This window comes from Vigna angularis, chromosome 1 (genome assembly GCF_016808095.1).
Source record: "Vigna angularis cultivar LongXiaoDou No.4 chromosome 1, ASM1680809v1, whole genome shotgun sequence".
Classification (NCBI taxonomy): Eukaryota; Viridiplantae; Streptophyta; class Magnoliopsida; order Fabales; family Fabaceae; genus Vigna; species Vigna angularis.
This window is the reverse complement of record NC_068970.1, coordinates 5,236,435-5,251,829: the sequence shown is the minus strand read 5'-3', so window position 1 is coordinate 5,251,829 and position 15,395 is coordinate 5,236,435. Positions and strand designations below refer to the sequence as shown.

Genomic DNA, 15,395 nt, shown 5'->3' with positions numbered 1-15,395 from the left:
GCCGTGTATGAGTGATGATGGTCGTGAGGGGCAAAGGCCCTGGTTGTGGCACTGGTGAATATGGGTGTTAGGCTGTGGGATAAGGTTGATCGTGGCATGGGGTTTGGGATGTTGGGGTTGAAAATGAGGAAGAAAGGGATGTTGGAATGGAGATGAGGATGGCTTTGGTGGCGGACCCGTGAGGAAGACAGGTTTGAAGATGATGATGTTGGTCGTGTACAAGGAGTTGGTGTTGATGGGGATATAAGGATGAAAATGATCAGAGAGGGGTCAGTGGTGCCATGAAGGGATCGTCGTGAGAGGCAAAGGACCTAGTCAGAGGTGGATGATGAATGAATAGTAAAATGGTCGTGAGGGAAAGAGGGAAGGGATCAGTGGGCGTGTTGATGATGCTGGAGATGGTGTTTGAGATGGAAGAGATGAATGTAATGGAACATGTCGGGAGTGGTGAGCCGAGAGGTGGAAGATGGTGTGTTGGAGGCCGTGAAGTGTTAACAATGGCCGTGGATGTCAAGATGGTTGGATGTGAGGATGGTTCGGTAGTAATATACACGTAGAGATATTTACAACAACATCTATTCAAAAGCAACACATGCTAACATAACACATGCAAACATAGTAACCACACAACAGAGACATACTTAACACATGCAGACTTAGTAACCACATAACATAAACATACGCAACAGAGACATCTCGAGGGCAAAAATAACCAATTCACTAAAACCTGGTGTAAGGCATCACTTACCTCTTGAGGCTCCTTTCCGATGGTCTCCTCCTCTCTCTCTCTGGCTTTCTTTTTTTTTTTCAACGAGTTCCTTCCCCAGTTCTTCAAGTGATGTGCCTCCTCCTCTTTTGGATTGACCTCCCCTTTTCCTTTACTTTTTGTGATCGCAGGTGTTAAGATGATGGACGTTGGCTGCGAGGTCCCTTTTGAAGGGATGAAGATGTTGTTGCGGAATGATGAGGGAAAGGACGATGGTGAGGGGTTCTATGGGATGGTTCCTTTAGGAGCAGAGTGAGGTCGAACTGGAAGTTTGAGCTGGATTTTGATGAGTGAGAAGGAAACACCGGAAAATAGAAGGATTCTCTGAATCTGTGGAGTGATCAAGAGCCCAAAAAAAGATGTTTTCCTGCGCCCCCCTTTTCCTCTGCTGCTTGCTTTCTTTTATAGCCAAATCTCATAACCCGTGAGCCTCCCAATCTGTTCAGAATTCTTCCCGTGATCCTCTTTTCTTTGCATGCTGAGCTACAGTTTTTTGGCCGTGAGAAAATAGGGTGAGGGCCTCCCAATCTTGTCTTCTTCTTCATACGGTGGACACCCTGTGCGTGTGGTTGCTTCCCTTTGCATTATTTCTGATTTCTTCATTTTTTACTTCATTATTGCTGCATGTGGGACACTTCAATATGTGCTCATTGACTGCCTTCTTGTCAAGTGGTTCTTCCATGTCATCAAAACACCATTTTATTCTCCTTCTTCCATGTCCCTCCACCTTCACGTGCATGTGCTGACCAAACTGCATCCACTTACACATGTGTTCCTGGGAAAATCTGCTTACTGCTGTGTGTGTCTTAGAGCTGTTGCTCTAGACGTGAAAGAGTTGGAGCATGGAGGTTAATGATGATAGGTGGGAACCTCTGCTGTCAGACCAATAAAAACGTTTGGACGCACGGTCAAATACGGGGCCAGCTACCAAAACGAACGACCATTACAAAGATGAACGAATGCTCATATTACATGACCGAACGCTTAGAATCTGATACAGACCGAACGCTCGGCATGGACGCTCGCTAAACCGAGAACCAACCACATTAAGAACGAACGTTCAAATAGTGGAGACCGAACGTTCACAAGGTAAAACAACTGGTCCAGGTCTAACGCTAACCAAAACAATGAACCGAACGCTCGCAGTCTAAATCGAACGCTCACAATACAGAACCAAGATCGAACGTTAAAACTCAATTTCCGAGAATAAAAAGATTAAGGACGAACGTGTAAAATGAACAAATGGCCGAACGGTTGATGACGAACGTCCAGAGGAAATGCCGAACGGTTGAACAGTGCAAAGGACGAACGGTCACTGTTTGGACGAGCGGCCACAGCAACAGTGGGGAAGGACGAACGGTCACTGTTTGGACGAGCGGCCACAGTAACAGTGGGGAAGGACGAACGGTCACTGTTTGGACGAGCGTCCACAGTAACAGTGGGGAAGGACGAACGGTTACTGTTTGGACGAGCGGCCACAGTGGGGAAGGACGAACGGTCACTGTTTGGACGAGCGGCCACAGTGACAGTGGGGAAGGACGAACGGTTTCAGCAACAGTGAGAAAGGACGAATGGTCACTGTTTGGACGAGCGGTAACAGTGGGGAAGGACGAACGGTCACTGTTTGGACGAGCGCGAGATCATAGGGGACGAACGTCTGATCCCTTTTTTTTTTTTTTTTTTTTTTTATTATATATATATATATATATATATTTTTTTTTTTTATACACACATTTTTTTAATTTTTCCTTTTATGAGGATAAAACAATAAAACAAATTATTTAGTCAATCCGGACGAAATTGAGTGTTGACAAGGCCCAACAAGGGATGCCCAAGTCTTTGTATGAGCTTTGAATATTCAGATGAAAGGTTAACAAAGACGCCCAATATTTTGAATGGGTCAAAACACATGAAACTCACAGAGTTGTTCCTAGTTTTGGGTATGAGTCAATTAAGTGAGGTTCAAAAAAAGGTTGCCCCCCACTTTGGGTTTACGAATTATGAGATGGACTCAAAAATCATACAAAGCCCCAAAGTGTCTGCCCCTGTTTTGAGGGTGTATCCATGAATTTCAGTGCGGACCAATCTGAGAGGCCCAACAAGGGATGCCCCGGTCTTGGTACGAACTTTGAATATGCAGATGAAACAAATGTGAGATTAACAAAGTTGCCCAATATTTTGAATGGGCCAAAAACACATGAAATTCATAAAGTTGCCCAAAATTGCCCCCTAGTTTGGGAATCGGGGGAAGAGTTTGAATGGGATATGGATTTGAGATGGATATGGAAATGATTGGCTTGAAAGGATTGCCCCAATTGGCTTGATTTTCCTTTGTATAATCTCAATCAAAAGGGAGTCCCCTTCATCCAAGGACATTTATTCTTCATCATCATTTTTTTTACAACTGCATTGTTAGTCATTTTTGTCTTGTCTGAAAATTAAGCTTCATGAAAAATTAAGCAACCATTATTCAATCTGTGTGGACTTTTATTGGGCTTGTAATGTGTCTTAGGCTGAAGGGTATTGAAAGAAAAGATATAAAGGCCCAAATAAATGTTTGCGGGTTATTTGAAACAAAAGTTACCATCTGCACCTTGTATCAGTTATTCGACAAATCTGTTTTGACTTTCCTTGCTAATTTGCAAACTTCACTCTTTGATTGTCATCACTTTGTGATTCTTTCTATTTTTGCTTTACTTTTGATGAACTCTCTTCATTTGATCACTAAGTGTGTTTCTTCATTGTTTGCAATTTGAGTTGACTTCTATGCTGATGGTAACCCTTGTTTAGGAAAATTTTGAAAAGAAATTTCTTATCAGCTCAAATATGGTATCAATGGATATTTTTTTGTTTTTGGATAAAGAAAGATGGCCACACATCATTTCAAATTTTGATTGATTTATTTTCACAAGATTAATTAGGAGACAAGATTAAATGATCTCAACAAGAGTCATTTTTCTTTTTCACTCTTTTTTTTTTGTTTTTGTTTTGTCCTAACGGATTCAGGAATCTCCCAAATGAACGCTAGTGGAGGTAAAGGAAAATCTGCCCTAGTGTAAAACTTGGTATTTATCATTTGGGCTCAAAGACATGATTGGGCCAATCTATTGGTATAGTGAAGGCTAAAGGATGATGTTTTCAAGCAATGCACACACAGATATCTCTTGAGAATATGTGATTTAAACATTTGACTACAGGAGATTATGACATCCATTACATTTTATTTGAAATTTCATAAAATAGATGATTTGCATCGAAAATAATTGACTCAACTTTTGCGTATATTTTTTTTTATGCATGAAGAAAAGTAAAATGAAATGAAAATGATGATACCAGTTGAAAAACAGATTTTTTTTTATTTTTGTTTTTGTATTTTTTTTTTTTGAAAATTGGGCTTTACGGACCAGCCTAGAAACTGGACCTTGTAGGCCGATATGGGAAATAGGCTTTGTGAGCCATTGGGGAAATTGGGATTTCTTGGCCAATGGAAACTGGGCCTTGCGGGTCAGCATGGAAGCTGGGCTTTGCAAGCCAGTATGGGAAATGGGCTTTGAGAGCTATTGTGGAAAATGGGATTTCTCGGCCAATGTGGAAATTGAGATTTTTTTTTGGCCTTTGTGGAAACTGGGCGTTGCGAACCAGCATGGAAACTGGGCTTTGCAAGCCAGTATGGGAAATAGGCTTTTTGGACCAATGTGGAATTTGAGATTTTTCTGCCATTGTGGAATTTGGGCCTTACGAGCCAGCATGAAAACTGGGCTTTGCAAGCCATTATGAAAAATGAACTTTTTGGGCCAATGTGGAAATTGAGATTTTTTTTTGGCCTTTGTGGAAACTGGGCGTTGCGAACTAGCATGGAAACTGGGCTTTGCAAGCCAGTATGGGAAATAGGCTTTTTGGACCAATGTGGAATTTGAGATTTTTCTGCCATTGTGGAATTTGGGCCTTACGAGCCAGCATGAAAACTGGGCTTTGCAAGCCATTATGAAAAATGCACTTTTTGGGCCAATGTGGAAAATAGGCTTTGTGAGCCATTGGGTAAATGGGATTTCTTGGCCAATGGAAACTGGGCCTTTAAAGACAGTATAGGAAATGGGATTTTCTGGGCCCATGTGAAAATTGAGATTTTTCGGCCAATGTGGAAACTGGGCTTTTGTGGGCCAGTGTAGGAACTGGGCTTTTATGGACCAGTGTAGGAACTGGGCTTTTTTAATTCTTATTTTTTTTTTGACACAAATTCCAAGAAAATCATGCTGATAATTTGGAAGACTGTACTAAAACACATTGTTAACAATTTGTATCTTTCACACTTATGCTGTTTTATTTGACAAATATATTACTGAAGGAAAATTATGCAATTTACGGAAAGAAATCTTTTTGTATTTTTTTTTGACAGAGAAGGACAATTGGACTCAATGGGCTCCAAACCGATCTTTTTTTTTTTTTTACTTTCCGACACCGGAAATCCATATCGGATCGGACCTGAGGAGAAGTAACATAGAAGGAAGTTGGACTTACCAGGCACATTGACCCAATGGATCAGATGACCTGAGCCGTGTGAACTTGATACAAGAAGATGACCAAGAAAACATTTTTTTTATATCTTTCAGTTTATGGAACAAGCTAAAAGAAATTCATTTTTTCATCATTTTTTTTTTGAGGATTTCACAAGATTGAACTAAAGAAAATTTTGCAACACTACTAGACTCAATGGGCCCAACACTATTCTTGTTACAACCATGACAAAATCTTCAGACAAGGGTTTGAATTCCTTTACTTTATTTTTTTTATTTTTTTATTTTTGCACAAATACTCGCTCACACATATGAAAAGGGAAATTATGAATTGAAAACACAAAATCTACATAAACATGCATTTTTTATTTTTCAGAAATTTCGATGGACTGGTTCAAGAGAAACCACATATGCCAAAAGGGCCTAATGGGCTCAAAAACTGTTCATTTTTGATTCTCAGATTTTTTATTACAAATTCAAAGAAAATCACAGATAACAACTTGGAAGATTGTACTTTAAAGACATTGTTGAAAATTTGCACTTTGATACTTTTTGAGATTTTTGGATTGACTTTTATTTTACAAGACTACAAAGAAAACTAGGTCAAACTTGGACCTGAAGAAAAATCGAACCAAATGCAAAGCAGTCTGAGCTTAACGGGCCGGACGTACCCAAATGTGAGTGCGACACAAGGAATTGAAAATATTTTTATTTTTATTTTTTTTGTTTTAAAGTGAAGTTTGACATTATGTGAAAATTATGAAACATGATGAGGGAAATATTTTTTATTTTATTTTATTTTATTTTTTTGAGAAAACAAAACTAAGGAAAACATTACACTGAAAATGGGCCCAGATGGGCTCAACGATAACTATTCCTACTATCACACTGAAAAAATTGAAATCTAACTTGAATTTTTTTTTGACAAATCTCAGAATGATACATCATTTAACAGCAAAAATGTGAAAACAAAATATTTTTGACATATTTTCAAAAGAAGTAGACTCGAGAGAAAACCACGAAGGCCATTGGGCCTAATGGGCTCGAGCACTGTTCCCTTTTTTCAATATTTTTTAGATTTATTCAAAATGTAGAAGAAGGAATAAAATCAGACAAAATGGTGTGATATGAAATTACAAACATGCCAAAATAATTCTTCACTCAAATTTATATTTCAGAAGAATTTGGTTCAAAGAAGGTTAACATGACAATGAGGCCCAATGAACCTGAAAAATGTCCTTTATCATGCAAATGAAAAACAATTTTGAACACTTCAAATTTTACATCACTCCATTTATTATTTTTTTGAAAATTTTCTATTAATCATATTTTTTATATTTTGTTTTATTATTTTTTGGTGAAATCGGATCATCTAAGAAGTCTTGTATTGGGCCGGATCGACCCAACAAAACCCTACCCGTTTTCAAATTTTCAATTTTTTTTATTTTTTATTTTTTGAACTCAGAAAGAAATCAGACCGACACCAGACGGTTGCAGCGACCGGAACTGTAGCCACAGTGGATTTGCTCAGCTATAAAACGGGTATCCCTTCGGCGTCTGAGCGGCATTTTCCCGATCTCTCTCTCTCTATCCTTCTCTTTCTCCCTCTTCTCTCTCTTCTCTCTCTTCCTTGAGCGTCTGGATTTCTGCGAGGAGCCTCTGCCCCCGTGTGCTTTCGGAGGCGTTCGACTCCTGCGACCAGCTTCTGCAAGCCCTTCTGCTTCCAGGTAAGTCCTCTAAGATCTTAATCCTCTTTCTTTCCTTTAAGTTTTTTTTTCGTTCTTCCTTTTTCCTTTCCTCCTCCCCTTTCAGCTTTCTGTTCTTCTTTTCCTCTTCCCTTTGATGCTTTCTTTTCCTTTTAACTCTTTAGCTTTCTGTTTCTGCTTTCCTTCTCCTTTTCGCTTTCTCTGCCTTTCTTTCCCTCTTCCCTTTCTCTGTTGTTTTTTTTTTTTTTACGCTTTCTGTTCTTTGCTTCTTTCTTTCCGTTATGCTGTTCAGTTGTTCTTTTAAGCTTTTCTGCTCTCCTTTTCCTTGTTTTCTTTTATGCTTTCCTTTTCCTTATTTCCTGCTCGCTTCTTTATTTTCAATTTTTATTCGCTTTCCTCTTCACCTTCTATTTTTCTTTCTTAACTTTAAAAACAAGAACACACTGTCTTAAACTAAGGGGTATATAGGCTGGAAACCAGACGTTAATCTCCCTTCGATTGAAGGTATGGCAGAGACAATCGGGTAGAACAACGCCACGTACCCCATAAAAACAGAAAACTTAAAAAGAGAATTTTATTTGTATGAACCGGACATGGACAATATGAACATAGATCCGTTTAGGAACCTTTGCGAGGACCATGAAACAGATCACAAATTGGACAATAAGACTCGAAAGACCCAATACAAAGAACAAAATTAGCTTAAAAGAAACACAATGGAAGAAGACATTAGACTATGAACATAATATTTTTGTTATTTATGGTTTGTTTTGTTTTGTTTTTGTTCTTTTTATTTTATATTTTTTTTATTTTTACGCTTTAGAATACTTCAAGAGGAAGTATGAGTGAGATGGAAATAGAGAGGTACACCAGTCCGCGGTGGCGTCCTACTGACGATCAAATCAAGATGATGACCAACATCTATAATTACGGGGTCACACATCCCAGCAGAGCCCAAGTCGTCGAGATTACGTCTCGACTAAGGGCTTTCGGAGATGCCAGCGAATATAACGTGCACTGCTGGTTCAACAACCATGGCAATCGGGTCAGGCGCTGGCAAGCGGAGATAGACCCCACTGGCACTCACTTTTCACAACTGCCGCTATACATGTATGGTAAGAAACCTGATCACCTCTATTTTTTGAATTTTACTCTTCCGTCTCTATTATTGACACAAAGCTTTTTTTTTTTTTGAAAGAATACGACTGGGTAATTATGAGGGCGCCGAGGCTGCTGGACTTGTTCCCCGTTCCGATCATCATCGACGACGACAGAGACGAACGAAAAATCGCTCCACCCATGCTTCTCACCTTCCGAACCAGAGCTCCTTCGACGGAGCTCTCCCTTAGACCACCATAACCAGCTCGGGAATTTTTTCGTTGAAAATTTTATTTATTAATTTTCTTATGGTCTGTAACTTAACGATCACTCGTGATCGAACCACGAACATTGCTTATTATGCTTTATTTTATTTGCTTTCTTTTTTTTTTTTTTTTTTTACGGTCAGTGGTCGAACTTGGACGAATTCCGTAATATGTACGTTTAATGCTTCCTTTATTACGATGCGTTTTTTTTTGTTATATTTTTGTTTTTTTTTTTTACCTAATAAGTTTTGTGCAGACTTTCATCTTACAAAACTCGAGAATACCGGCAGAAGACAAGAACTCCATAGATCTGCAAACATTATTTTTTGTAATTTTCCTTTCTTATTTATTTATTTTTTGTTGTTTTTTTTTTGTAATTTGGTTTTTTATGTTTCGGCCACCTGAAGACCTTTATTTGTAGTAATGTAAATTTAAATGTATTTTTTTTGTTTTACGTACATGTTCAAAAATATACACAAATTAATTTACACATATTATGCAATCTGGGTTCATGGAACTCTTCTCAAAATTTTCCTTTGTTTTTAATTGGTCTAAAAGAAAAACAATTAATTTATCATTGAATTGGAAAAAAAAAATCTGAATAATCATGTATAAAATTGTTCAAGATTTTAAAAATGCTTCAACATTTTTTTTTCGATAAACAGACATGAACACGAATTTGCCCCTAATTTGCCCCTAAGTGAAAGAAATAATATAAAAAGTTGGTGGAGAAAATAGGTAAAATAAAATATAGTGAATAGTAAAAGTTAATGTGGAAAATAAGTGAAAGAAATAATATAAAAAGTGGGTGGAAAAATAAGGTGGAGAAAAATGGATAATAAAAAATGTTGATGGAGAAGATATAATTAAAAAAATGTAAGTGGAATAATTAGAAAAGTTGATATATAAAATTAATATGGAAATGATGTGGAAAAAGTAAATGAAAAAGGTAGATGATGTGGAGGGTGAGGTGGATGGTGATGTGGAGAATGGGGTGTGATAAGAAAAGATGGGTGGTGAGGAAGTAAAAAAAGTGAGATTATTTTGGGCCATTGGATTAAGTGTTTAAAAGAAAATTTAGGGGTGCAAAAAGTAAAATAAATAGTTTTTTCATTTTGGTTTATTTTTGATTATTTTTTTTTATTATTTTTTTTTTATAAATTATATTTATCCGGACGAAATTGGGTATTGACAGAATAGTTTGCCTCAAAATGAGAACAACTTCCACTCTTATAAAACAATAATGAGAACAAAACAAATTTAAAACTAGAAAAATCAAATAGAACACGGAAACAGTAACATAGAAAAATTTAGTTGATATATTGCAATATTTAGTCAATGTCTCATTTACAGATATTAACAAATATCTTTCAATTCCAAAAAGAATTTGCAAAAATAGTAATAAACACAAATGGTTCCATCTCTAATCTTCACAAGTTGTGAACACAGAAATGTCTAAAACCATGAACTGAGAAATTGGAATATATTTGTGAACAAGAGATGATAAGTATGGACCACTACTCATACTCCATTTTCTCGTCTCATCCAAAACAGAATCACATACTAAGACACATATGTTTCCAAAAGAAAAGACATGTTTTTCAAATCAGAAACAGCCAACCATCAACCACAAACCGGTGGAGAAAGAAAACACAGTGTTTTCTAATTACTTCATTACCACGTAAATAATTTTGGTTACGTGACAGAAGGAAGAACATGTGACAATATTTAAAAAATATCAATGATTTTGGCCCCGTGAGAGAAGAGATAGGCTCTTGAAGATGTGTTATTTAAAAAATAAAAATAATAGTTAAATTATGCATAATTTATTTTAATTTTAGTTATATTTTATGTTTTTTATATTTCAAACTTCAAAATCGTAATATAATTTTGTTTTCTTTATATTTCAACAAGTGAAAACACATGCCTCTCATGTATGTTTATTTTTTTTTATGATAATAGAAAATGATTAAATTATTATTATTGTTAATATTATAATTATAAAATTGAATAATTTTTATAATTTTTTATATTGTTCACTTTTTTTTCTCCACTTTTACCATTCAAATTATTGTTTTATTTAAATTTAACCATTTTCTTAAATTTAACTATTTTTTAAAACTAAATAAATAAAAATCTACAAAATAAATACAAATCATCTACAAAATAAATAAAAACTATATATAATTAAATTGTAAAAATTATTTATATTATTTTTTGTAATTGTAATTTTATTATGTTTTATTATCATAAAAAAAATTAACACACGCATAATGAATGTGTTTACAATAATATATTTAAAATATATCCTATTACACTAATTTACTGACTCTGAAACATGTTAACTAATTAAGGGTTTGTGGTAAAAATTGCCAAAATTTATATCATCAAGTTTAATATTTGTGATTAGAGGAACTGTAATTTTGGTCTCTATATTTTATAAAAGTTATAGTTTTAATCTTAAACTTTTTTTATCATAATTTTAGTTTTAAAATTTTTAATTATCTTTAAATTTGAGCTATAATTGTTTTTCATTCAATTTTCATTTCTTAATTAACCTTAATTAATTTTTAATTTTAAAAATAGATCAAAATTTTAATTATTCTTTTCAAACTTGAAGAAAGTTATAAGTTGCCAGTTTTTCAATTTATAACCAATAAGTGACTTATGAATGAAGCTTTTAAAATCAAGCTAAAGTCTATAAAATATTTTTATTGTATTTCGTAAAATTTAATTGAGTAGTTTAATTGAATCACACTATATGATGGTCTATTCAGAGCAATGGAAGCAGATGGATTTGACCTAGTTTCCTGAAAAGTTTGGCAGAAGGTTCCTATGATTCCACATTTGTCAGAAAAGCAATTGCAGTTTTTGAACCTTCTATCCACTATAAATAGAAATAAGTTTATAGTACAGAAATAAAAATAAATATTAATTATATAAAGTTGATTTAGATTTAAAATTTATGTTTTAGCACAGTAATTATAGTAATTGGATGTCTTTCTATATTAATTTTTTTTATTTTTTAATAATCTATAAAATAAATTAAAATCTCACTTTATAAAAGTTCCAATATTTTTGCATGATTGCCATTATGGAAAGCAAAAGGGAAATAAGTCTTCAAAGTCTCACTGGGTACAAGACAATTCATTCGCTGTCTACAAGGGAACTAATGTGTAGCCCATAATCTTCCAATTTAATGCACACGTTTTCAAAGAACTACTTATATTTTTGATAATATTTATCAAAATCTTTGACATTTTATTCTAAAAATATATCAATAATTTAATTTAGAAAATAGAAAAATAAAATAGGAAATTATTATTGCTTTTCCCTTCACACATACAAATCAGGAATTTTATCCATCATAAAGATAAGGTTGAGAAGTATAATGATTGAGACTATGCATAATAATATAAGTAGTAATACAAACATATTCATCATCATGCAAAACCTTTAATTAGCAACATGGATGCTGTTTTTTCCCTCTCTCAAGCTTCCAGAGCTCATTTTCTCCGTTCTCTCATCCAATATTTTGGCTGCACTTACGTTTCTCTTTGGCAACACTCACTTTTATCCAAGTATATATCTCTCTTTATATTTTCTTAGCTTCTACTCTTCACTAGCTATCATTTTTATTTACTTTTCTTTCCACAGTCGTTTGTTCTTCCTTGATGGTTTCTACAATGCTCTCAACAACAAACCAACTTCTTCTCAAAGCCTTTTTCATCAGTATGGGGCTTTAACGTTTGATGTCAGTGATGAGTAAGTGCTGCATTATTCATCACCATCATTCATAATCTTTTTTTCTGGAAAACGCTTTTACCTTTTCCTTTTTTACCACTTTAGGTGTGTTCCAGGACTTGCTTTCAAGAATCAACTTCCCTACATACAACTCAAACTCTCTGATCTCCTACCACTCACATCCACCCAAATTCAAGCACAATTCTTTCAAGTAATTAATCATTTTACAAATTATATATATTTTGAATTAGAGTGTCATTTAGTAGAAAACAAGTTAACAAAGAATTCTGATAGTCTTAATGTTATACAGGAAGCAGGGATTGAGGTATACGTTTTTATCGGAAACAAAAACTCCAAACCTTTTATCGGTAATCATTTCCTAAATTGTAATGAACATTTATATTTATTACAGATGTTGTTGATCGCAGATGGCTGTTTTCATGGGGTGCAAAGAGGGAGAAATCGAACTTGGCTTCTCCAACATTCCTGAAGTAAGAAAACTACACTCTCATGATATCGATGCGTCAATGGTTTAATCATTGTTTCATCAAGTTGGCATCTCATAAACTATTAACTTGTGTACTATTCAGGCTGACATTGAGACAGCACTTAAGAATTTATTCCCAGAAGATTTCTATATGCGTTTCCAATCAATTGATCAGAATCCATATTCATGGTCATCCTCTTCTTTTATAAGATCATCTACAAATACCTTTAATCAATCAATCAATGTTCCGGGAACTTCCCACTCCAACTTCCCTGATGCCCTCGGTGTGGGTCCCACACAACCGATTTCTCACCAACCATTGTCTCAAGTCATTCCATTTCCAAGCCATTTACCGACACCAGAGGGTGAACATCAAGAAATAGTAAGAGCATTAATCCGAGTCCTGTCTTCAACTTCTCAGCAGCAGCTTTCCCATCAAGTTTTGCCTCATAATTCTGTAAAACACCCTGGAGCTGCTGATGTCGTGAGATATATACCAGATTCAAATATAAACCCACACATGGAGTCCAACTTTAGCAGGCGAAACCTGCAGAATACATCATTTCCATTGCTTAAGAACTTAAATTCAAAGAGAATGAGAGAACGCCATACTATTAAACCAACCCACCCCATTAGTTCCCAGAAGTACTATCACACGGTATCCGAAAGAAAACGTCGTGAAAAACTCAATGTGTGTTTTCAGGAACTCAGCGCACTTCTTCCTCTTGGAACAAAGGTATATATACCAAAATTTCAATTCACAAAGCAACGTCATGGTTAACTAGGATTAAGTTTATATTTATCTGTGATGATGCTATATTAATGATGCGTTAACATAATTTTTAATCAGTAATTAATGCATTTAGCACTTGGATTTGAACTTTGGTGATCTAGAAAAACAAAAGGTGGGTTCTTACAGCAGCAAAGGAGACGATGAGATCTTTGATGGTTGAAATTGAAGAGCTTAAGATGAGAAATGAGCAGCTGATGAGAGTTTTGTCAGGCAAAGAAGTTGGTAGTAGTAGGGAGGAAGACAGAGGCAGGTCCTATAATGAAAGATTGAATGTTCGGGTTTTGCATGCATCAGAATCAAGTTCATCAGAAGAGCAAATGGTGAACTTGGAAGTGACGGTGAGAGAACAAAGCAGTGAAGTTAATGTATTGGTTCGAATATTGGAGTTCTTAGAAAGGGTTCAGAACGTAACCTTGATTTCCACGAACACAAACCTCCATATTACAGAAGGAGGGACAGCCATTAATGTATTAACCTTCAGGCTGAGGATTATTGAGGTATGTTCCAAGAAACATTCCACGACGTAACATGTTCAGACATTTGCTTTGTCATTTGTGTGTGTACAGGGTTTTCATATCTCTACATGATCCAAATGTGAGTAATTTTATGAACCTCTAATGCTCGTAAAACCTAAACATATAAATAAATAAATATAAAACCGTCAATGAACGTTATGAACATCTCAACCGTAATTACAACCACCGGATCTTCGGTCTCCACCTTAATGGAGACGGCAGCTATGGAGTAGGGTTTCGCAGCAATGGTCAGGAAATATAATTTGCACAAGTAAAAACCCAGATCATAAAAGCTACAAAGTTTTAACTTTTATGATGCAAAATTTACACAAACTTATTAATATATTATATATGACTTGTAAATATTAACTGGTTGTAATCATATCCAGTATTTATTTTTATTCAACAAAAGAATTTCTTATTTTTATCTCTATTTTAAAAACTTAACGTACGGTAAATATCAAACTATCCATATCATAGACATATACGAAGATAAATGGTATTTTTATAACTTATTTCAATACATAACCCATTCCCACCCACAACTTTTTGCATTAATATGAATTATAAAATTTGAATGAAGTTTTAACTGATAATTAATATAAAAAGGTATTGGGAAGAATAAGAATAATGGTGTGTATTTTCAGGGTAGTGAATGGGACGAGGTTGGCTTCGAGGAAGCAGTAAGAAGAGTGGTTGCTGACATAACACATCGTGAATTCCACCCATAAATCTACGCAACACTCTTGATTTGACATGATTTCTAGAACTTCAATGTTTTCTGTAACAGTTTCCTTTTCGTTTCCCTTTTATATTTATACTTTGAAATATACAGAAAATGACAAAAACAAAATATTAAAAGAGAGAGGTTGCTGATGTTACGTAGTCATCTCTTTGTCGCCAATGCTTCATTCTTAGGAAATTCATTCTTTTCATTATTGGTTTCTTTTTATTGTTCGTTCCATGTTCCACTGTACCATTTCTTTAAACTTTTGTTTATTTAACTATATATCATTTTCAAACTTTACAATAATATTATTTTTATTTCACTTTAGTTATATATCTCTGTCTGTGTTGTGGTATATATGAATACGGAATGGGATTAGCTAAAGTAAAAAATTTCCTTTCCTTATCTTATATCTAAAAAAAGCGTAAAATAAATTAATATTACAATAACTATTTTAGTTTTGGCTAGTATGGATCAGATAGGTTGTGAAATTGTTGAGTCAAATGACATTCTCCAATACTTAGAGAGAGGTTTAGGCAACAGAGTTAGTTAAGGAAGGTGTCAAAATTTTTAGAGTGCTATCTTAAGATAAGATGAACCAGAACAAATATAAGTAAAACTAAGTTCAATTAGATATATAAGAAAAGAAATTCCATATTATTGGAAAACCAATAACTTACAATTATGGTCGGTTTAAGAATCAAGCAAATAAAATACTTTTTTAGGTCCATTAAAAAAAACTCTAGGAGATTGGTTTGTTATATGTGTTCTCTTACTAA

The 15,395-nt window shown here is 34.8% G+C and overlaps 1 protein-coding gene across 1 annotated transcript; it reads left to right on the top strand.

The window, feature by feature from the left end:
- The first annotated feature begins 344 nt into the window (after positions 1-344).
- Positions 345-14,620, top strand: LOC108322689 (putative transcription factor bHLH041). Its single transcript, XM_052871073.1, has 9 exons — positions 345-534; positions 898-1,018; positions 12,008-12,115; positions 12,200-12,305; positions 12,405-12,419; positions 12,523-12,585; positions 12,685-13,317; positions 13,476-13,871; positions 14,537-14,620. Exons 1-9 carry the CDS (start codon positions 345-347, stop codon positions 14,618-14,620), a joined length of 1,716 nt encoding a protein of 571 aa, XP_052727033.1.
- Positions 14,621-15,395: the final 775 nt, after the last annotated feature.

What these genes read in the sequence shown, in the direction of transcription:
- LOC108322689 (XM_052871073.1), top strand. Translation starts at nt 345, where the DNA reads ATGGTCGTGAGGGAAAGAGGGAAGGGATCAGTGGGCGTGTTGATGATG. An exon ending in GATGGTTGGATGTGAGGATG is followed by an intron (nt 535 to 897) that starts GTTCGGTAGTAA and finishes TTGTGATCGCAG; the next exon opens with GTGTTAAGATGATGGACGTT. An exon ending in TCAGGCTGAGGATTATTGAG is followed by an intron (nt 13,872 to 14,536) that starts GTATGTTCCAAG and finishes GTGTATTTTCAG; the next exon opens with GGTAGTGAATGGGACGAGGT.